Below are 21,896 nucleotides of genomic sequence, written 5' to 3'. Positions count from 1 at the left end.
TCTGTGCCGAGAGGAGCTTTTCATTATCCCCAGAGGGGCAAGTAGCTGGTGGGCACCTTGTCTTTGCTGCTGTCCCTCTGAGCACCTGCTAATGGGCATCCTGTTCTGGAAGTGCAATAAGTTGGCTCCACATATAGCTGCGGGTATCACTATAGTGGCATTTGCCCATGGTTTCAGTCAGCCTGGGTTTTACATTATGGGGAACTAGCTTTGCCTGAGAAGGAGGAAAGGGTCATGTCATGGAAATCACAATGAAACTCGAGTCCTAAGGCTGTGGCCACAACCACCAAACCGCTACTATTGAGAACTCAGAAAACGCTTTCCACCCCGACGACAACCTGTTAGCATCACCATCAACAACAGCATCACCACCATCACCCACATCCCCATTTAGAGATGAAGGGACTGTGGCTCAGATAAGTTAAGTGATCCTCTATTGTTGGACATGCAGCTTGTTCCCAAATTTTCATCATAAAACCAATGCTGTGGCAACCAGTCTTGCCCTTAAATCTTTCTCTGAATCTCTGATGATTTCTTTAGAAAATCTCCAGAAGTGGAAATTTATCATATGCATTTCAAAGAATATGAATATTTTCAGGATTCCTGATCCATGTGAGATGTGGCTTGCTCTTGCCAACCTCAAGCATTTGGGTTTCTTGTGGGGAAGGTGAGCATCATTTAGTGAAATATCTGAGTTACAAGTTACCCTAGAAGGAAAAACAATTCGACTCCATCTAACATCTCAAACTAGGTTTTGTTTGCTTTAGGTTATCACCTAAAAGAACTCTTTGCTCTAACAAACAGATAAGGATTTTTTTTCTCCTTGGAATATATATTCATGCAAATGGAAAATCTGAAGTCCTTGGCCCTGCCTTCCCTCTGGCTTCTAGCAGTAGTGTGTCCTCAGATGGGAGCAGCGCCTGGATTAGCGGTGATGAGTCCAACCATCTACCACACATCCTTCCTTCCTTCCTTCCATCCATCCATCCATCCATTCATCCATCCATCCATCTGTGTATTCCTCAAATATTTATTCATTTGTTTGTTTGTTTGAAGATTTTATTTGTTTGAGAGAGACAGAGAGTGAGCATGAGCAGGGGTTGGGGCAGAGGGAGAAGCAGACTCCCTGATGGGCAGGGAGCCCGATGCGGGGCTCGATCCCAGGACCCTGGGATCATGACCTGAGTGAGGCTTAACGACTGAGCCACCCAGGCATCCCTCCTCAAATATTTATTAAGCACCTACTATGTATCAAGCCCAGAAATGTATTAGTGAGCCATGGTCTCTTCCCTCATAATTTGTAGTCAGAGAGACAGACACAGAACAAGTAATAGACCATTCAATAAAATAATGACAAGTTGTGCTAAGTGTTCTGAAAGAAATGAAGGTTTGAGACAGAAGTAGTGGAGGGCCTCTCAGATGAAGTGATTTCTAAGTTGATCTAAAGGAAGAGAAGAAACTGTCCTGTGCAGGGTGCGGGGGGAGAGGGAGAGGGAATGGCTTGTGCGAGCCTGCAGTGGGGAGCAAGTCAAGGCCAGTGTGCCTGATGAGGGAGGGGGAGGGGGCGGTAGGGAGACAAGTGGAGACCAGGAGAGGCAGAGGCTGGGGGATGTGGCCAAGCCGGATTTTCTTCTGCGTTGGATGGGGGTTTTAACCAGGGAGTGACATGATCCGGGTTATGTTTTGAGAAGCCTTTTCTCTCTGCTGTTATAATCCAGGTGCCAGACGATGGGTGCCTTGTCCACGTGGTACTGCAGGTGGTATCGCGGGTGGATGTCCTTACAAAGTAGGACAGCAGGACTAGACTGGGGGCCGGACCAGGCGTGGAGGAGTCAGAGCCCTGAGCTGGGGGATAGCGGTGCCTTGCTGCGGGTGGGCAAGTGCGAGAGCCTTCCCGTGTCCTTCCTTCTAGACCCCTTTCTTTCTTCTGATGAATTTCCCCCCATTCATTCATTTAAGTAATCTCTACACCCAATGTGGGGCTCGAACTCACCACCCCAAGGTCTAGAGTGGAGTAGCATGCTCAACTGAAGGAGCCAGCCAGGGGCCCCTCCCCCCATTCTTTAGGTTACTATCCTAGCTGTCAAAATACCTCCCTCCCATGGTCACTTCCCTTAGCGCTCTGCTCCTTGGTTCTTGATGGCTCATGCACCGGGGCCTCCCTCCTGGGAAACTCAATACCTTAACTCCATGACGCATAGACGTTCCTAAGATGTGTCTGCTTTGGGGGTTAGAAGGTGGAACTAGAGGGGTGGGACTTTAGCCCCCAGCCTCATTCTAGTCAGAGCCCCTTTCTTGTCACTCTTATGTATCAGGTTTCTTCGTATGCTTTTATTTGAGGAAATGAATCATTAGCCTTGAAAAAAAATGTGAAAACTACTTCTTAAAAAATATATTTCCTTAAAAAAGACCTTCAGGAGTGATGCCACTGGAGAAGACTTTAGGCCACCAGAGCAGGTGAATGGGAGAGGTGTTTGGGCTCTTTGCTCCCCAGCTGAGCCAAGAGGCCTGGGATGGAGGTGGGGGTGAGGAGAGGCCATCGGGGCTGGAGGGAGGAGGAAGGTGGTCTTTGGAGCCAGTGTCCTGACTTCCAGCACCAGAAGGGGTGTGGGCAACCCTGCCTGGGCAAACGGGGGTATTTGCACACCCCGTCAGGTGCCACTCAGTGTTATCATAAGACTCTAATGGGATAACAGCTGTCTGTCCGTGCCCGCAGCCTGTAAAATGAGATGCACCTGTTAACGTCCCGGGAGGGGAATGAGGGGCTCCCATGGTAGGACAGGCCCTCTCGTGCCTGGATAGCTCGTTCCTGCTGAGGAGCAGGCAAGGCTTCCCTAGCTTTCTTCAAGGTCCTGAGGTTGTCTCCACTTGATTATTTTGTATTTACTATGTATCTACCATGTACCATGGTGTGCTCACCAGGACTGGGAAAATTCTGGGCTTAGGATGTAACTTTCCTCTGGGAAAGTGTCTCACAGCCTCCACCCTATCTTAGGTATATCACATGGGCACCAAGGGCTGGGAGACTTTGCAAGGCCGAATTGCAGGGTGGCCCTGCCCTCTTGCCCAGGGACTTCTCTAGGGGCTGCTTGTTGGGGGCTTATTTCCTTCACGGCTGGGCTTGTGGTTCATATTTGTAAAACAGGTTGGGGAGTCAAGTAGAGAACCCACAGCAATGTTTGCTCTGGGCTGCAACCTCGTACTACAGGCCAGGGACCCTGTACCAGATCCATGAGGGGCACTCCATGGTTTGGGTGGCTGGTGAAGGACTGGCCTCCAGGAGGGCCTCCCCATGGGCCCACCAGTTTCCAGAGGTCAGCTGGGGTTACTGGGCTGCAGACCCCAAAACAGAGACTATGAGCCTCCATCCTGCCTGTGATGGGGATTTTATCACAATCCAAAGTTTCCCCTCATCTGCCTTTTTCTGGGGCCAGGCCTAACTCGCTGTGGGCTTTGGTAGGTGCACGGTGTGGGAGGGGACATCTGCCCACTTTGCCATTCTTGGCAACCATGGAGCTACTTACATTTCTGACAGCATAGCCCTCTGGTTCCGGGGCTTTCTCTGCTCACTGCCTGGACCTGCCTGGGCCACATGGGACTGGATGTTGGGGTGGGGTGCTCCTTGCTCTCTCCCTCGATGGCACTGCTCTTGGGCCCATGATAGTCACTCACCTGCCTGTCACACCTCTGTGGTGTGGCCATATCATAATCCCCCACTTGGACCTGGCTCCACCCTCAGGGGTCTGGCTGCTTCCCTTTACCCCTTTCCTTTGTGCTCAGGGCCTCCCAAATACCTTGGGCTCTTGTAGTCCCCCCCCCTTTCTTAGGGACATCAAAACTACTTCCTTCCTCTTCCTCCCTCTCAAGCAGGGAACCTTCCTGTATGTGCATATTCCCTGTGTCCTTTCTGTGTCTCAGCTTCTCAGGGCCTGGGCTCTTGAAGCTCAGGCTCTTTCTCTGTTTTCTGAGGAGCTTCCCTTCCCTGAGACACTGAAGACAGAATTCAGGATATCTCCCTCAGGGGCCAAGGGAACACGGGAGCTATCAGGGAGAAAAACCCTTCCTTCAAACATTTCAGGGTAGCCTCGCCACCTCCCAGAATCCCTTAGCAAACTCAGAACCAGACTCCTTCGCAAGCAAGAATCATCTTTATTGCAACTGAGACTTTCCACTGACTGTAGCCATTCTCGGCCTCTCAAGGATCCAGAGCACGTGTGGCTGAGGGGAGGGACAGGCCTTTGGGAAGAACTGGCTCTTCCTCCGGAATAGTCAGTAGCACATAACCCTGTGGATAGAAGCAGGTAGACATGCCCTGTCTGTCCTCGCTGCCCGTAGCACCAGCTTTCCCTGAGGTGGCTCAGGCCATCTTGAGAGGGGTTGTGTGTGTCCTAAGGGTACAACTTCCCCTGTTGGCAAGAAGGCAGAGTCAGGGACAGACTGCACAAGGGGATAGAGTGGAGGGGAAGAAGGGTCTTGGGAATGTTTGTGAAGGAAGGAACAGATCAGTCCTTGGTGCTCTTCCTGAAAACCTGTCTATCAAGAGTCCTCTAATGTTTCTGATGCATTGGGATTCATCCTGCTTGGGTCACCTGAGGTAGATCTCTCATCCAGCTAGAGCCTTCCACATGCTCCCACCCACAATGCCCAAACCATGCTGTTGGAGTCCATCTGCTCCTGTACCTGTTTTTCCACCAGAAGGGGAGATCTGAGGGTTTCAGGGTTTGGGTCTAACTCCCAGCATCAATCAGCACGTGGCCAGGCACAGAGCGGCCAGTGATATGTATTAACAGAATAAATTAGTCACAGCAGCCATGTAAGGAGGTGCAGATTGTGCACTGCTCAACTCCAGGTGATCTTGTTTGTGTACTACAGTATAAGTGCTGCATCTTGGAATTGTGTAATATGTAACTGGCACAACAGTGCGAGGCAACCTAGAAGTGAATCAGTGGGTGAGCTTACAAGCCCCCCCACCCTCTCTCCTCTTGCCTCTATAGGTCTGGTTCTGAGAGAGCTGCTGGGGCTGTGTCCTGACTTTGCCATTTTTGGCATTCAAAACTATAGAGGGGCCCCTGCCATTCCTGGCCCACCTTGCCAGGAGTTGTGACATCATTTCTGGAGCGGCTCCAGCCCCTGTATTACCTGTAGTAGCTCTTCCAGCCCCAACCTAGGGTCATCCTGGGCTGAGCCCTCCCTGCCAGGGTCACCCAGGTTGGGTGGGGTCTAGGGGAGGGGTCTGGGGATGGGGTGGGGGAGTAGCACAGGCCAGAACCCGGGCTTTTATGAGACAAACTGCTGCTGCCCTCTCCCGCCTCCTGCACGGTAACTTCTGGTTCTTGAAAGCAGATTTCTAGTGTCTCCCGAATGTCAGGACTGGGAACTAGGCATCCTGGGTTCTGAAGCTCAAACTTTATGTCTGGGAGGGTAGGTCAGAGTAGGGCTGGGTGAAATCCATGGTCCTAGCAGTTCCTTGTGCTTCTGAGGGGAACCCTCACCTCCACCTTATATCTTTATCTCGATTTTTATAGATAGGGACAACAGGCCGAGAGGGGCGGGGGCTTGCCCGATGTCACACAGCCAGGAGGTGGCGTCTGATTTCCTCTCTGCCCTGCCCCCAGAGCCCTTCAGCACTGATGTGTAAGAGTGGGACTTTTGTGAAGGTGGGGAACGAAGAAATGAAGGGCATCTCTGAGCTCTGCCCCTTCCCTCCAACCCCATCTGCCTCTTCTCAGATACACCTCACAGAGGGATGGGACGAAGGCCAAGGAGGTGGGGTGACTCTTGGGGCACATTCAGAGCTGGCACATTCCCTGGCAGCACCTCTGTGGTTCCTCTGCCGGATTTCTTGGCCCTCTGCTCTTTGGTCTCGTCTTACCTCCTTGGCATTTAGCCAGCCAAGTGACGGCCCGGGGTCCCATCCTCTGGCAGTTCACAGAAAGCAGGTGCCAGAGGCAACAACCCTGTTCTGGGGGTCAGGACCCCTGAGTTCTAGGGTGGTGGCTGGTCCTGGTTAAGGGCGAAGGCTTTGAAATCAGATAAACCCCAGTTGGAACCCTGGCTCTGCTGCCCTGGGCAAGTGTCTCTGCCTCTCTGAGCCTTAGTTCCCCTCTCTTGTAAAATGCAGAAATAATAACATCCACTTCATGGAGCTCATTGTGAAGACCACCTGTGTGAGGCATTGAAGCTCTCGGTGAGCCTGGGGCCTGGCTCCCTGAGCCGTGGAGCCTCAGTTTCCTCATCTATAAATGGGGCTTCACATCCAGGATAGCTGTGAGATGGTGACACGAGAGAGGTAAAGGGCTTGCCACATGCAGTGACTCCTCAGCCCGAGCCTCAGCTTCTGCCCCCACAGGATGGGGACAAGGCACCTGTAGGGCTCCAGGGCCCTTCTAGCTTTGACCTCCCACAGGAGTCTCAGGAAGCTCTTTTGCTCGGCATTTACCTTGGAGGGCTCCACTTGGGCCTGGTCGAAGGAGATGCCCTTGACATTGGGCAGCGGGAGGTCTCGTTCTCTGAGCAGCTCTGTGAGAGGTGTGGGTAGGGGAGATCAGTGCCCTGGTAAGCGCAGGGTGGGGCCACGCCAGCTGACCTCTGGCTGCCCCACTGTCTAGAACAGGGAAGGGACTTGGCGTGGCCCCTTTCTCCTCCCCTTCCTCAGGGGACACCGTCCCCCATCAGGCAACCCCACTCTAGAAAACCAGGTCTCTAAACAGCTACTCTACCCATTTATTAAAAACCTATCTTGAGGGAATTTCTTCTTGGATATATTCAGTAACTATGAACACATTCTTAAGATATTCTTCTTAGCATTTTAAGGAATGTTCGGTTTGTTGAAGGCATCTTAGGAATCTATTAATGAATTTCATTCTTCTCGTTTAATTGAGGAAAACAGCTGAAACAGTGTTTGTGCTCCTAGAAATGCTAGAATGTTGACAGAAACAGAAAACGTCTCAGAAAAAGTTTAGAAACAAGTCAGTATAAACTGAAAAATCAACCTGAAGACACTAGGAATTTGGTTATATAATAAGAAAATATCCATTAAATATATCCAAGAAAACATTCATGAATATACTCCTTTATCAAATATATGAAGGGTAGTCCTTGAAGTAAGTTTTTGGTAAGTTGATAAATGGTAAACTTGGAGAATTGGTCATTCAGTAAATTGAGTTTCAAAGAATTTATCATTTGGCCAGTTGATTTTTGGCAAACTGGGTTTCTGAGATTTGACTTTGAGGGCCTGGTGTGGGCCCCTCCTGCCCCAACCTTTGCCCTGACCAGGCCTTACTTCGCCCTGGCTCTCCACCATCACTCTGGGCTCAGGGGAGGGTCTCATATCCATCCCCTTGTTGGCCCTGTGTGTCATTCCAGCCCAGTTAGGTGAGGGGCAGGATGGAGGAAGGGGACAGATGCCTCTGGTCTCCCATCTGGCCTCTGATCTGCAGAGGCCTTGTCACCAGCCTCTGGACCCCTCCTCATTGCCATCCTCTCTCTGTGTTGGGACCAGATGACCCTGACTGCAGCACAGGCTTTTGTGAATCTCTCCCCTGCCAATTCTCTCACTCTCAGGCTGCTTCTTCTTCTTCTTTTTTTTTATTTATTCATTTGAGACAGAGAGATACAGAGAGAGAGAGCATGAGCAGGGGGAGTTGCAGAGGGAGAGGGAGAAGCAGGCTCTCCGCTGAGCAGGGAGCCAGATGTGGGACTCGAACCCAGGACCCCGGGATCATGACCTGAGGTGAAGGCAGAGGCTTAACCATCTGAGCCACCCAGGCGCCCCACTCTCAGGCTGCTTCTTACAGGCAGTCCTCCTGTATTTTCCCAGTGGCTTTGGCCCTGCTCTTTTTTTCCTTGCCTGGGAACTATGGATGGGACCCCAGCGTGAATGGCACCCCCTGGCATGTGCAACCCACTGGCCTGAGTGTTCACCCTGCAAGAGTATCTAGGCTTCTTGAACCAGACCTAGCTCCAGGGTCATTTCTTGACCCTTGCCATAGTTCTCTTTGGTCCAGGTTCTAAGATACATTTATTGAATGAGCTACCTGTAGTAGGCTTGGCCAGGTCAGGGTGCATCCTTGCCCACCTGGACTCTCTGGCTGCCTTGCTGGACCTTTCATTTCCATTGTTCCCCACCTCCAGTTGGTCCCCCTTTTTGAACACAGATTTACTCACTTTATGCTCAGAACTTTCCCTGGCTATTGTGGACCACAGAATGATGCCAAACCCTTCAACCTGATCAGCATCTGGGCTCCTGCCTGCTCCTTTAGCCTTACTCTGCAGTCTTAACAGGAGTCCTCAAGTTGGAGCATAGAGAGATGCCCCTGTAAGGGAAACAGAAAGCCAGAGTTCTGGGCTCAACTCTGCCAGAGACTTCCTACGTGTGCTTCCTGAGTGTCTCCTGGGTGGGAGGTACTGGACAGGGTGTGGGGGATGCAATGGAAAGCAAAGACGGGGTCCCTGCCCTCGGGCAGCTTACCACTTATTTAAGGACAGAGGCACTGACCAAATAATCATGTGAGTGGGTGGGCGATTGTTATACAGACTGTCGGGGAGGGAGAGCGGTGAGTTTTATGGAGCAGAGGAGCCTGACTGGGCTCTACACTCCCGTAGAAACCACTTCCCACACTCCTCCCACTTCCTGGGGTCACCTCCCCACAATTCTGTCCGCACTCTGTTATCTCAGGGTCTGCTTCTGAGGGAGCCCGAACTAAGACTGTGATGTTTTAGAAAAGTTTGATTTTGTTGCTGATATCTGAACATAGGCACGATGTCTCAAAAAGTTCAGCTTTATAGGGTCTCTCAAAAATACAAAATATCCACCCCATTGGCGACATTTGACTGAGCTGAGTGTTAGCCACCTATCTAAGGCAGGGCACGTTTGCCATTGGCCCCACCTGGGCTGCTTCCTTTGGGAATGGTATCTCCCTGGACCCTGAAAGCATTGGAGTTGTGAGCTGTGGGCTCCACCATCTCTAAGGGCCCTTCCTGGTCTCACTTTCCATGACGCCAAGCCCCGCTCCCCTAAGAAGCCCTCCCTGGCCACTCATCCCGCTTCTGAGCTCCTGTCAGCACGAGCTGCCTGGGCAAAGAACAGGAGGGCACCCAGGGGCCCTTCCCACCCCCCATCTGCCACACCCCAAATTTCAGTCTCTACCCTGCCTCCATCTATCTGCCTTGCCCATGGGCAATTCTTTTTTTTTTTTTTAAGATTTTATTTTACTTATTTATTTGACTGAGAGAGAGACACACAGTGAGAGAGGGAACACAAGCAGGGGGAGTGGGAGAGGGAGAAGCAGGCTTCCTGCTGAGCAGGGAGCCCGATGCGGGGCTAGATCCCAGGACCCTGGGATCATGACCTGAGCTGAAGGCAGATGCTCAATGACTGAACCACCCAGGCACCCATGGGCAATTCGTAACCAACTCTGGGGGACAAGGCAGAAGCCAGCTGTCCATGGGAAGCTTTGGACACAGTTGATGCTGCTCCAAAGTGCATGGTATATGGGCATGAGGAGAAACACAGGGGGCTCACCGTTGTGATGGGGCAAAAATATCCTGTTCAGAAGCTCTAAGAGAAAGGCCTCCATACATTTTTCCTACAACAGATGAAAAAGGAACAGGAGGGTCACTTTGGCTGGGTTGGCAGATTCAGACCATGGGAATCGGGTGCCTCCACTGTTCAGGTGCCCACAGGAGATCAGAAGTGGTCCCGGGGACTCCATTTTTAAAGGGCATCAGAGCCAGGTGACCAGATAGGGAAGGGCCTGGGGAAAGTTGAGGGGCCTGAAACAGAGTTACCCTCACCCTAGGTCACAGGGACTCTCTTCATATCTCTGTGGGATAGTCCAGGGGGAGAGCAAATAGGTAGGGCCCTCCGTCAACTTTTATCTCACTCAGGAAGAGCCAGCCCCCGACCAGTAGGCCCTGCTCACTCTCTGACCCCCCCTCAATCCCTCTGATCCAGCCACCCTGGCCCCCTCACTGTTCCCTGAACCATCGGGTACACTGTGGTCTTGCGGTCTTGGGTCCTCTCTTCCCCATGCCCCCACAGCTCTCTCCGTCACCCCCTCAAACACCCCCCAAGTGTTTGAGCAAACTACCTTCTCAGTGAGGCCTTCCTCCACCTTCCTTTTTAGTATTACCCTTGCCCACAGTCCCGATCCCCCCTTCTGCCTTTCATAGCATCATCCCCTGCTTCCATACTATATGGTTTACCTTACTGGGCTTATTGTTTATGACCTGCCCTCACCCTGCTAGAGTGTGGGTTCCACAAGGGTCCTTTGTTTTGTTCACTGACATATCCCAAATACCCAAGACAAAGCTGGGCACATAGTAGGTGCTCAGTAGGTATTTGTTAAGTGTATGAAAGAGTGAAGTGGACAAGTTTAAGTTCTAGGGGCCACCCTGAACCCATGGGGTGTGGGGACACCAGGGCAAGATGAGATCAGTGATAGAAAGTGAGTGAGGCTTTCAGCTGCCTACATCAGCGACTCAGGGCCTTTTTCCGGGCCTGCCGATGGTTCCTTCAGGACCATGGAGAGGCCAGAGGTAAGGAGAGACTCACCTGCTTTGCAAGGCCAGCAGGGTAAGGGACCAGGGTGACTGTGGTACCGCTAGAGAAAAGAGATCCCCCTTTCAGGTCACGGCAGCTGCTTGGGGGTGCAGAGCTCAGAAAGCCTCCGTCACAGCACCCCCTCCTCCTTCCTCATACACACTGCTCCAGGCGCTGACAGTGGGCAGGGAACGCACCCCTGACCACACTCCCCCCACGCCCCCATCGCTCAGTCAGTCCTCTTATTTCTTCCGAACATCCAAAACCAAAACAACATTACCTGTTTGGAGTGAACTGAAGTTTTAACTCCTGACTTCTTGAGGAAAACACAGCCTTCGAAAGGAGATTCTGTGGGAGTTGAAATTAGACCAGAACAGGAGAGGAGTTTATGTTCCACAAGAGGGATTCCCTTCACCCTGACCCCCATGAATGCTTGTGAGAGGGCTGGCCCCTCTCACGCGGTCCTCCCCCCACTCAACTGCTGGTCATGTGTGTTCAGATCATGCCCGTGTGGGTTGCCGTGGGAGAAGGCACTGGCGATGCTGGGTACTCCCAGAAGCCAGGGCAGGCTGGGGCTGGGTACGAGGCTCAGCCCCGTGGAATGGAAACCTTTGGCAATGAGGCACTTGGCCATAGAATCACTATTGCTGGAAGCCAGATGACGCCTTGGTTTTGAGGGGGTTGTCTATGGGCCTCTGTGATTCACACAGTCACCTTATAGACCAGAAATAGGACCTTTCACTACCAGTCAGAGATGACGAATTTCTTTTTTTTTTTTTTGAAGTTTTTATTTATTTATTTAAGTCATCTCTACACCAATATAGGGCTTGAACTCACAACCCCGAGATCAAGAGTCTCATGCTCTTCTGACTGAGCCAGCCAGGTGCCCCAGAGATGACCAGTTTCTTGACCACAGAGTCATGCCAACTCCTGTGGCAGACCCCAAGGTCCTGTGTGTGCATCAGATGCTGCTGGGCTCACCTCTGGTGGAGCAACCATCTGGTCCCCCTTATCTGAGATACTTTTCCAGCTTTAAGGTCTGTGGAATGGGAAATAGGAGTGCCAAGGGGGCTCAGAATAGAGAAGGGGAGAGTTTGGGGGAAGCTGTATTTCCCCAGAAATAGAGTAGAGAACACAGACACGCTGAGCCCCTCATGAACTGTTTCTCTGATCTTTCTCCTGGCTTTGTGGACAAGGGCTTCTGAGGCAGCCATGTCCAGGGAAGACAGAAGACTTGACAACTATCTGCAAGGCACTGAGCAGAGGGGGTTGGAGGCAAAACTCTTCAGTTGTTGAGGAGGTCCTTGGGGAGCGCTAGAAGCTGCGCTCAGGGGAGCTGGTGCTCAAGCATTTTAATGTGTTGACAACCGGTGCAGCTCTTTGTGTGTGGACCGATCGAACATTAAGCAGAAGGCTTGACGCTGAGGTTTGGCGGTGAGGTCTACCGCTGCCTTAGTCAGCCGGCCCTGGAGGGGCCCCCAAGTGGATCCAGGCCCCTTGAGGAACAAAGAACTTCAAGGCTTACTCACCGAGGAAACTGAGACAGAGGAGGTGTTGCTGGGCCTCAGCAGCACCAGCAAGCCCGGCTGGGTGACCATGGTGGTGTGGCCATCAATGTGGACAGTGGGAGGGTCGGGGGCGCTAATGGTCAGTCTCACACTTGCTCTGGACTGATTAGAAGTCTGAATGGAGTTAAAGCAGAAAAGGTGCAGACAGTTAGAGAGGATGGAGTTCCTTAACTCCCAGCTTGGAGGAACGGGAACAGGATCATCTTAGGAGTCGGGGTCTCTGAGTTTGTATTCTAGCTCTGCTGCAACTTGCTGCATGACCTTGGGAAGTTTACTTAAACCTCCCTGAGCTCCTTTAAGGTGAGGTGACATCCGCCTTTTCTTGGGCATGTGTAGCAAGTAAGAACATAGATTTTGGAACCAGAATCCCAGCTCCACCACTTGTAGGCTGTGTGGCCTGAGACAAGTTTCTTCATCTCTCTGTTTTTGTACTTGTAAAATAAGAATAAGCATGCCTCCTGCATAAGGTTGTTGTGGAGATTAGATTAATTCAGTCGTGTAAAGTGCTTAGGACAGAGCCCGGCAGCTCGTCATGCTATTGTTACCTGTTGCGATTGTGGTTTGTTCATCAGATGCCATATTCTAATAGCCTTTGGAGAGAGGACACTGAGCATGGATTTTGGAGTCCAGAACTGGCTTCAAATCCTGGTTCTGCCACCTACTGAGCAATATGAGCTTGGGCAGCTGAATTCACCTTGCTGTGCCTCAGTTTGCTGATGTATGAAAATGGGATGAAGCGTGGGATGTCTGGGGGTTATGTTGATGTAGGTGGAGGGGACTGGCACATAGTCACTGCTCACTGTTGCCCCCATGCACACCTCTGTCTGCCTCAGCAGGTATGCCTTAGCGGGGTCAGGGCCTGGTTCAGTAGTGAGTGATGATGCCAGCCACCTGGCCATGGCCACCTGATTGGGGCGACGAGCTAAGCGCCTTACTTGGATCAACTCCTCTAACCCTCACGGCACCTGTGAAGTAGCTGCAGTGAATTTTGGAGTCCACAGTAGGAAACTCTGGCCAAACAGAACACGTTTCTGCGGCCCAACCCTCCCCCGATCCCAGACTCCTTCCTGAGATCCTGGCTGCTGTGCTGGAGGGGAAGGAAGCTGGCAACACACCCATCTGGGGCCCAGGCTCCCACTCTCCCAGGGCCAACAGTTGAATGAGCTCGGCAGCCTGGAAAAAGGGCAAAATGTGTGGCATTTAGAATCCCGTAGATCTGTTCTGAGCAGCTTTGGGGGTAGGGGTGTCAGTGTGGTTCAGTGAAGTATAATTGCTTCCAACTGAATGATGACCCCCATTGTCAGCATGGGAGGGGCCATTCATCTGGTTTCTCACCATGATATATTTAGAAATGTTAACATTTTGTTGTTGCAGTGATTTCCTCCCCCCCAGTATTTCACTGTGAAGATTTCCACATATTCCACAAAGATAAAATAATTTTATAGGAACATTTGTATACTCATCACCTAGATTCTTCAATGAGCATTTCCTATACTTGCTTTATCACATTTCTATCCATCTATCCATACATACTCCATTGGTTTTGAAAATCAGTCATGATAGAAAATAGTAAAAAAAAAACCCGTATAAAGTAAAAAGTACAAGTCTACCCTAACACCTCTTTTCCTTTTCCTCCAAGTCCTATTTTCAGGGGTAACTACTATTGGCATTTTGGAGTACATCCTGTTTTCTACACACATGTAAGCATGCATAGATGAGAACATTCTAACCAATCGTCTCTGAGGAGATGACATTTGCACTGAGACCAACAGTGGCAGGAAGAATGTTCCAGGCAGAGAGACCAGCATGTACAAAGGCCCTGAGGTGGGTAGCAGCTCAGCCTGTGTAGCTGGAGTGTGGCAGGTAAGGAGATGGAGCTGGAGAGGTTAGCAGGGAGCTGCAGAGAGGAGACTGGCTTTTGTTCACAGTGTGGTGAGGAGCTGCTATGGGCTTTTTGGCAATGACGTACCTGGATTTCTCCCTCATTTGATCCCCTCATTGACCCTGGGCACTTGCTCTTCTTGCAGACTTTTGTGGGTATGCCTCCTCGTCCCCATTCCGGCCACCTCCTCAGAGATGTCTTCACTGACTGCAGCACCCAGGGCAGCCCTGTCATCCCCACTAGTCACTTGCTGATCCATTGCTCTTATTATAAATAAGATAAATTATTTTATTTTTCTGGCTGTTTCCTTGTTCAGTTTCTATTCTCCCCCTTGACTTTGAGCTCTGCAAGGGCAGGGACCCTGGGTGCACAGGGCCTGGCACATAGTAGGCTTTCAATAAATATCTGTGGCATGAATGAATGGATAAGTGTTATGAAGGGAGAAACAATAAACGGACCTGGATGTTCGAGGAAATCTTAGAGGAAGGGACTTTTGTGCTGGGTTCTGAAGGCTGAATAGGAGTTCTCCAGGGAGGTCCAGAGGGAAGTGACTTACCTAGGTCCACCCAGAAAGGCACTCTGCCAGCTGGGCTGGGCCTTGGTTTCTTCATGTGAAAAGTAGAGCAATAAAGTTATGTACTGCCCTTTTTCGAGCACTCTGGAGTCCTGGGGGTCCACATGGATCTCCTTGCCGGTGTAGAGGCAGGACAGGATGTCATTGTAGGTTTCTAGCCCAAAAGCCAGGTCTGCCATGCTGTCTTGGGCTAATTTTGGAAGGGGTTGGGGGGTCAGGTGGGCAGGCCTTTGGGGTCTCTGGCTGGGGCCGTAGGGTGTCACAAGCCTCAGAAAAATGAAGAAGGAGAAATTCGGTGGGAACTGTTTCCCTGGCCAACAACCGGTTCCAGCTGTAACCAATATCACAGGCTCACTACGTGCTAGGCAGTGCTCAACACACGTGCGCACGTGTGCACTCTCATTTCAGCCTTGCAAGGGTGCCGTGAAATGGGAACTCCAACTGTCCCTATTTGACGGATGAGGAAACAGAAGCTGGGAAGCCTGGAGCGGTAAAGTGACTTGCTCAAGGTCCTACACGTTCTAAGAGGTGGAGCTGGGTTTTGAACCCACGAGCCGCCTCTCCTTGCTTCTCCCTCATCTGACCCCATTCCCTTCTCTGTGCCTTTGTTAACAGCGCCTCCTTCCTATCCTCTCGTATCCTTGCCCATCTGACCCACCTCTGATCATTCCATGGGAAGGAGGAGGGAGCAGAGAATGGGAGTTGGGCAGCCAGCCTCATTCCTTCTGTGGGTCTCAGTTTCCCCATCTGAGGGGTCCGTTCCAGCTGGGCGTTACACATGACCCTGCACCCCTGAACTGCCCCACTTGCCCTCTTGTTGGAGCCTGATGCCCGTTCACAGGACACATAGCCCTGTGGCCACCCCTGCTCTCCAGGGCTGAGGCAGGACTCTCTGGGCTCAGCATCAGCTCCGAGGGCGGGGGCCGCCAGGTCCCCCCTTCCTTCTCCCTCCTTCTCTCTCTCCTCCTCTTTTGCCTACCGCCTCTTTTTACCTGCTCCTTCTCCTCTTCATGCCTCCTATCCAGAGAAGCCCCACCTCATTTCCTCTTTGCCCATCCTCCCCCAGGCCAGTGGAAGTCCCCGGAGGGTCTGCCCTGGCCGGGGGGTGGGGGGCCTGGCGTACCTGGACGTTCATCAGGGTGGCCTCGTCTGTGACCTCCGTGGTGGTGACATAGTATTGGAAGTCTTCAGGGCCCGAGATGGCCGGGGATGCAGCAAAACCAGGACTCAGCTTCCCCTGAGGGAGGGTGGATGGGTGTGGGGAGGCAGCGAAGCAGGCAGAAATTTGCTCTCTGTCTCTGCTTAGCTTGAAGTTCCTTGCAGGCTAGGTCTCTGCTTCTTGTGACAATGAACATTTATTGAGCAATAGCTTTGCGCCAGGTTATATGTATTATTGCAGCGGTGCGGTCCATTCTGTAGGCCTAGGATTAGTCTCATTTTACAGGTTGGGAGACTGAGGCTCCAGGGGAAAATGACTCTCTGAAGTCATAAGACACAGTGCACTTTCTCACTCTCACTAGAAAGGAGGCTCCCTGTGGGTAGGCTTTGTTTTGTTTCCTGTCATATTCTTAGAGCCTAGAGCATTGTTCTTGGCACACAGTAGGGGAATGGAAAATAAGCCCCTTCCTTAGTCAGGGGCTATGTACACAGAGTGACATGCAGCAGGCCTTCCAGCAGTGAGTTGAGTAGGGTCGTGGCCAGGGGGCATACCTGCAGGGAAGGCACAATGAGGTCCTTGTCAGGTCGAGGGGCTCTCCCTCGGGGTCACACCCCTCTCCCAGGAGGCAGAGGAGGATAAAAAACATACTATCTTCTGCAGGAGGAAGGGCAATGCCTCATCCAGGACACTTGTCACCAACTCCAGAGCTGCGTTCGCCAGGAGGAGGTCCATCCTAGTGGTGGGGGAGGGTAGGTGGGGTCTGAGACACCATGGAAGGGGAAACTGAGGCCAGAGGCAGGAGTCCAGGGCAGGGCTGGAGGGACTGTGTGACATGGAAACTCTAGAGTGGTTCCTTCTTTCCTGGTGTCTCTCTTCTCCTCCCACCCCTACCCTTTCCTTTTCTGTTTTGTCCCCTTCATGCCTTCTTGCATTTTTTTTTTAAAGATTATTTATTTATTTGATAGAGAGAGACAGTGAGAGAGGGAACACAAGCAGGGGGAGTGGGAGAGGGAGAAGCAGGCTCCCTGCTGAGCAGGGAGCCCGATGCGGGGCTCCATCCCAGGACCCTGGGATCATACCTGAGCCAAAGGCAGATGCTTAACGACTGATCCACCCAGGCACCCGCCTCCTTGCTTTCTCTCTCCATGACTTCCTCCTCCTCTTTATTTCTTCCTGATCGTCCCTCTCTGTCTCTATCTCTTTATTTCCTCTCTGATAAAGGTCTCTGGGATTTTCAAGGAGGGAGAGTCATGGTAGGCTTCCTGGAGGAGGTGGGGTTTTTGTTTTGTTTTGTTTTGTTTTTTTAAAGATTTTATTTATTTATTTGACAGAGAGAGAGATAGCAAGGGCAGGAACACAAGCAGGGGGAGTGGGAGAGGGAGAAGCAGGCTTCCTGCCGAGCAGGGAGCCCGATGTGGGGCTCGATCCCAGGATCCCGGGATCATGACCTGAGCCGAAGGCAGACGCTTAACAACTGAGCCACCCAGGCGCCCGGAGGAGGTGGTTTTTGTGCTAAGGTATCTCAGCACGTGGGTTAGCTCATCTTTTCCTCACAGCCACCCCGTGCTGGCTGGGATCGGTGGGGAATTCCATTTTACTGGTGAGGAAACAGGCTCTAGAAGTCAAATAGCTTGTACGGGGCCCCCGAGTTAGGAAGCAGCCAAGCTGAGATTTGACCTGGGCGGATGCCCACTCTCAGCCATGACATTCAATGTGGAGAGAGGAAATGCTGTTGGATGGTGTATGCAGCTTGCAGCCTCGGAGATAACCCAGTCCCTGATGCCCTTGGTCACTCAGAGAACGAGGCTGGGGAGGGGCAGCCACAGCAGTGAGTCTCCGTGAAGGGCTGGGCAGCGGAAGCAGTGCAGGAAGCCCTGGCACCCGCTCCTGCCCAGTGGGAGCACGGGTGTGGGCAGGTACTCACTGCTCTAGGACCTTGATGCTTAGGTATCCTGGTGGGGTGTGGCACTCCTCGAAGACCACCCCTCTTGTTCCCCGTCTGTTCCAGCTGTCCCCCAATGCGAATGTTCTTGATGACTTTGAGCTGCAGTATCCTGTAGGGGCAACGTGTTTAGGCAGGCTCCAAGCCATAGCCCAAGGCAGGGGTTAGAAGTCATAGGCTGGTGGCCTGCAGCTGCCTGCAGGGCTCAAATGAAAAACTAGAAGAGGTCGTTAAAGATACGGATCTCATACTTTAGAAAACCTGAGAGATCTGCCAACACCAGCCAGCGTCCTCATAGTGGGGCAATCACCTGGGGCTGACGGTGACCTTGAGGGGGGCCACTGGTGCTCCAGGAGCTCCAGTCCCCACAAGGCCAAGGGCCAAATTGTGTTTTCACTGCCCATCGCTACAAGGGTGATGATAAGAGAGAAATATTTCTCGGTGTCCACAACTGTACCAACGAAATATTTCTTTGTGCTCCCTTGTCTATTAAAAAGAGAAGCCAGACCAAGAAGGCCACATTTTATAAGAAAACCAGGGGTCGACATATTCCTAAGATTAGGAAGATTTGTTTCATGTGCAGGTACCACCCGTAGCACTCCTGCTGTGGTCCGAGCTCTCCCTCGGGTCGGCAGTGAACGCTAACTACAGCCAAGTGCAGGAGTGGATAGGATCATACCCGTTTTGTAGATGAGGAAACGGAGGCCCAGGGAACAGAAGCCCTTGTTCGAGTTGCCTGGATGGTGAGCGGGAGCGGAGTCCTGTTATGCCGTGCTCTGAGGTGAGCTTGCACCGGACCCGCCTCAGATCATTCCGTTACTGCATCTGCCTGCCACTCAGGTGGGACACATGTTCCCTGACATGGAGGTCTCTGCTGCCACCTCACTGTGTGATTCTGGCTAGGTCCCTTTCCCACTCTGTGCCTTGGTTTCCCCTTCAGTAAAAATGACTTTGAAACACGCTCAAGTGGCAAGGATTATTATGACCCTTCTTGTGACATAGGCAGCAGGCCTTTGCTGGCCCTGCGTGGCTGCCTCTCGAGTCATAGCAATGAGGGGTGGGCCTGCCTGGCACCGAGGGAGGGGCACGAAGTACCCAGCGTACTCACTCCTGGAGTGAGAAGTACGGTTTGCTTCGCAACGTGACCTGCATCAGGCTGGCGCTCAGGATGTGCAGGGTAACCTCAGGTCCTTTGACATCTTCTATGACCAACCTGCGAGAGAGGTTTGGGGGCTGTTGGTATGGCCTGGTAAGGCCGCTGTGGTTCTGTAGCATTTGTGTATGTGGGTTGGCTGGAATAAGGGCAGACCCCAGGAGGAGTAGGAGCAGCTTTGGGACAACCCCGTCCCTGATTCCCAGCCCAGATGAAGAACAATGGGGCTGTAGTTCCAGCCTCCAAACCTTCAAGACCTGGCTGAGTCCCTTCCCTTCTTTGGGTCTCAGTATCACCCTCTACTAAATGGGGAGAATACAGTGGAGGGGCTGTCTATGTGCCTTGAGCCTGCCTGAATTCAAGTATAAGCATTCTGCAAGCGGGCAAGAGTCAGAGAAAGCAAGATGGCTGGTGATCCCACCACCAACCGCTGAGGGGCCATCTGCCCTGCTGAGCATTCCGGAGGGAGGACATGAACCTTCTACTCCCCTGAGTGACGTCGGTTCCCAGCATCTCCCCGAGCTGAGAGGAGCCCAGAGTACTTTTTTGAGCATTAGATACAAGCTGGTGACTAATCTGGTGCCCACTAGAATGGGCAGCAAACCACCCTAAACGAGGAGAAAGGTGTGGAAACAGCCGTGCCCACACCTTGATCTGGACTTCCGGCCTCCAGAACTGTGACACCATGAATTCCTGTTGTGTGAGCCACGGTTTGTGGTACTTTGTTGATGCAGTCCTGACAAACTATACAATCAGAAAACCTAGATTTTGATTAAAGCCCTTTTGATTTTTACATATTGGCAATTCCTTAAAATTTTTCTAATTTTTAAAAATGAAAGTATTTAAAAAACACCATGCAAGTTTGCAATACTCAGGTGTAGGCTGAATGTGAAAGTCTGGAGGGGCCGCCAGCCTGAGATCCTTGATTTAGACTCTGCTTTGTTCCTTGGATGATTTTAAGTGGCTTGGAGAGATTTAGAACAATAAAGATGCACTTGCTGAGTACTTCCAGGCTGTAGAGCACCTCCAAGGCTACCAGGGCCTCCCACCTGCCCAGTGTTACACTTGATGTGTGGGAACATTGTGGCTCAGGGAAAGGGCCGAGCCCGAAGGGGGAAGAAAAGGCAGAGTCCGCTTCTGCAGACTCACCCGCCCACCTGGAACAGCTCCCCCAGCAGTGGGAGGCTCTTCCCTGAGAGTAGGTCCCCGACCAGGGAGAGATCAAATGCATTGCTCTTCTTGGAGAGGCCTCCTCTTATGAAGGGCAGGTGGTCCAGGATGGTGACACCTTCACTGGTGGGCCCCATCACAGGAATCCTGGCCATGTGGTCCAGGATGTGGTGTTCCGAGAATAGATCTGAAATGTCTGAGGACACAAGCCTCCCCTCAAGGGGGGTGGCTCACCCTTCATTCAGTCATTCAACAAATGCCCCCTGGTGCCTGCTCAGAGTCAGCGATTTAGATGGTCATTTAGCGGCAAGTTCTCATCAAGTGCACACTCTCTTTTGGGCTCAGGGAACAGGAGCATTGTGCAGCATGCCCCTGCAGACTGTACATTCTAGTGGGAGAGACAGACAACAACCCAGCATCCAGATAAGCAAACAGGGCAATTTTTGAAAGTAAGTGCTACAAAGAAAATAAAATGGAGTCGAGTTGGAACATGACTGGGGTGAAGGTCTACTTTAGATAGGGTGGTCAGGGAAAGCCTCTTTGAGGAGGAGGCATTTGAGCTGGCCTGAGCAAAGTGGAGGAATCCATTATTGCAGGATCTGGGAGGAGAGCAATGTAGGCAGGGGGAACAGCACATGCAAAGGCCCTGAGGTGGTAATGAGTCTGGTGAATTTATGAAACTGAAAGATCGGTGAGGTTAGACTGCAGTGAATGGGGCAGGAGGTGGATGGGCAATGAGGAGCTCATGGTCAAGTGGGAGAGAGACAGATAGGATTACAACAACACATCAGGCTAATGCCATAGATGAGGCTTCACCAAAGGGCTGTGGGAGCTCAGAGGAAGGAGACTCCTGCCTGGGGAAACTGGGAGGGACTGTTAGAGCTTTGCCTTAAAGGATGAGTCAGAATTTACTACGTTGGGAAGGAGGGAAAGAGAGTTGTGGATGGAAGAAATAGCACAGGAAGAGAAGGAGGCTGGGAAGTCTGTGGGAGTGGTCAGGGCAGGTGGCAGTAGAAGAGGCTGGGGAATGCAGGGCCTTGAATGCCAAGATGAGGGGCTTGGAACTTCTCCTGAGGGCACTAGGGAGCCACACCCAGCAAATGTTAGAGCAGAGGAAAGATGAGGTCAGGTCTGGGTGAAGGAAGGCAAATTCTTCTTCTTCTTCTTCTTCTTCTTCTTCTTCTTCTTCTTCTTCTTCTTCTTTTTAAAGATTTTATTTATTTATTTGACAGAGAGAGACACAGTGAGAGAGGGAACACAAGCAGGGGGAGTGGGAGAGGGAGAAGCAGGCTTCCTGCTGAGCAGGGAGCCCAATGCGGGTCTCGATCCCAGGACCCTGGGATCACGACCTGAGCCGAAGGCAGATGCTTAACTACTGGGCCACCCAGGCACTCCAGGAAGGCAAATCCTGCTGCTGGTGTTGGGGACTCCAGAAGAGGAGAAGCCTTGGGGAGGGAGATGGTACCGTCTCCCACCCCTGCCCTTCCCTGAGATCTTGCCTCCTGAAGCCCCAGCCCTTAAATTTTACCTGTTTCCAGCTGATTCTTGCTGATTCACAGGAAGAGCAGGTGTTGGGCCTTCGCTTGAGCTTGGGGCAGCAGCCCCCAGCATAGCAGTGACCCCCAGACCAGCAGCATCCTTCCAGTCAGGACCTGTGGACATATAATTGGGAACCCCAGTGGCCACCTCCATGTGCCCACTGGGGACCCATTGTATAGGGTCTCCTAGCTCTGCCTCCCCTAGAACCTCTCTCCAGCTTTCCTCTCCTTGCCTTTCCCCCTAGCTCCAGATCTGCTCATCCTTGAACACCGCCTGCACCCCTCGCCACCTCACACTAATGCTTTTGGTTCCTTCTTCCTGGAATGCCCTTCTGAATCGTGTGGACTGCTTTCAAATCCAGGCTCT

The 21,896-nt window shown here is 51.9% G+C and overlaps 1 protein-coding gene across 1 annotated transcript; it reads right to left on the bottom strand.

Moving 5' to 3' along the window:
• Positions 1-4,195: 4,195 nt before the first annotated feature.
• On the bottom strand, positions 4,196-21,628 carry LOC113938492. Its single transcript, XM_027623879.1, is given in 16 exon segments — positions 4,196-4,285; positions 6,440-6,519; positions 9,524-9,587; positions 10,556-10,604; positions 10,824-10,891; positions 12,073-12,225; positions 13,225-13,284; positions 14,651-14,834; positions 15,692-15,793; positions 16,216-16,277; positions 16,375-16,459; positions 17,651-17,713; positions 17,715-17,780; positions 18,777-18,881; positions 19,971-20,187; positions 21,520-21,628. Coding segments are annotated over 16 exon segments (1,557 nt in total).
• Positions 21,629-21,896: the final 268 nt, after the last annotated feature.

This window comes from Zalophus californianus, chromosome 8 (assembly GCF_009762305.2).
Source record: "Zalophus californianus isolate mZalCal1 chromosome 8, mZalCal1.pri.v2, whole genome shotgun sequence".
NCBI classification, from domain to species: Eukaryota; Metazoa; Chordata; class Mammalia; order Carnivora; family Otariidae; genus Zalophus; species Zalophus californianus.
Note: the sequence above shows the minus strand (reverse complement) of the source record. Positions and strands in the feature narration are given on the sequence as shown.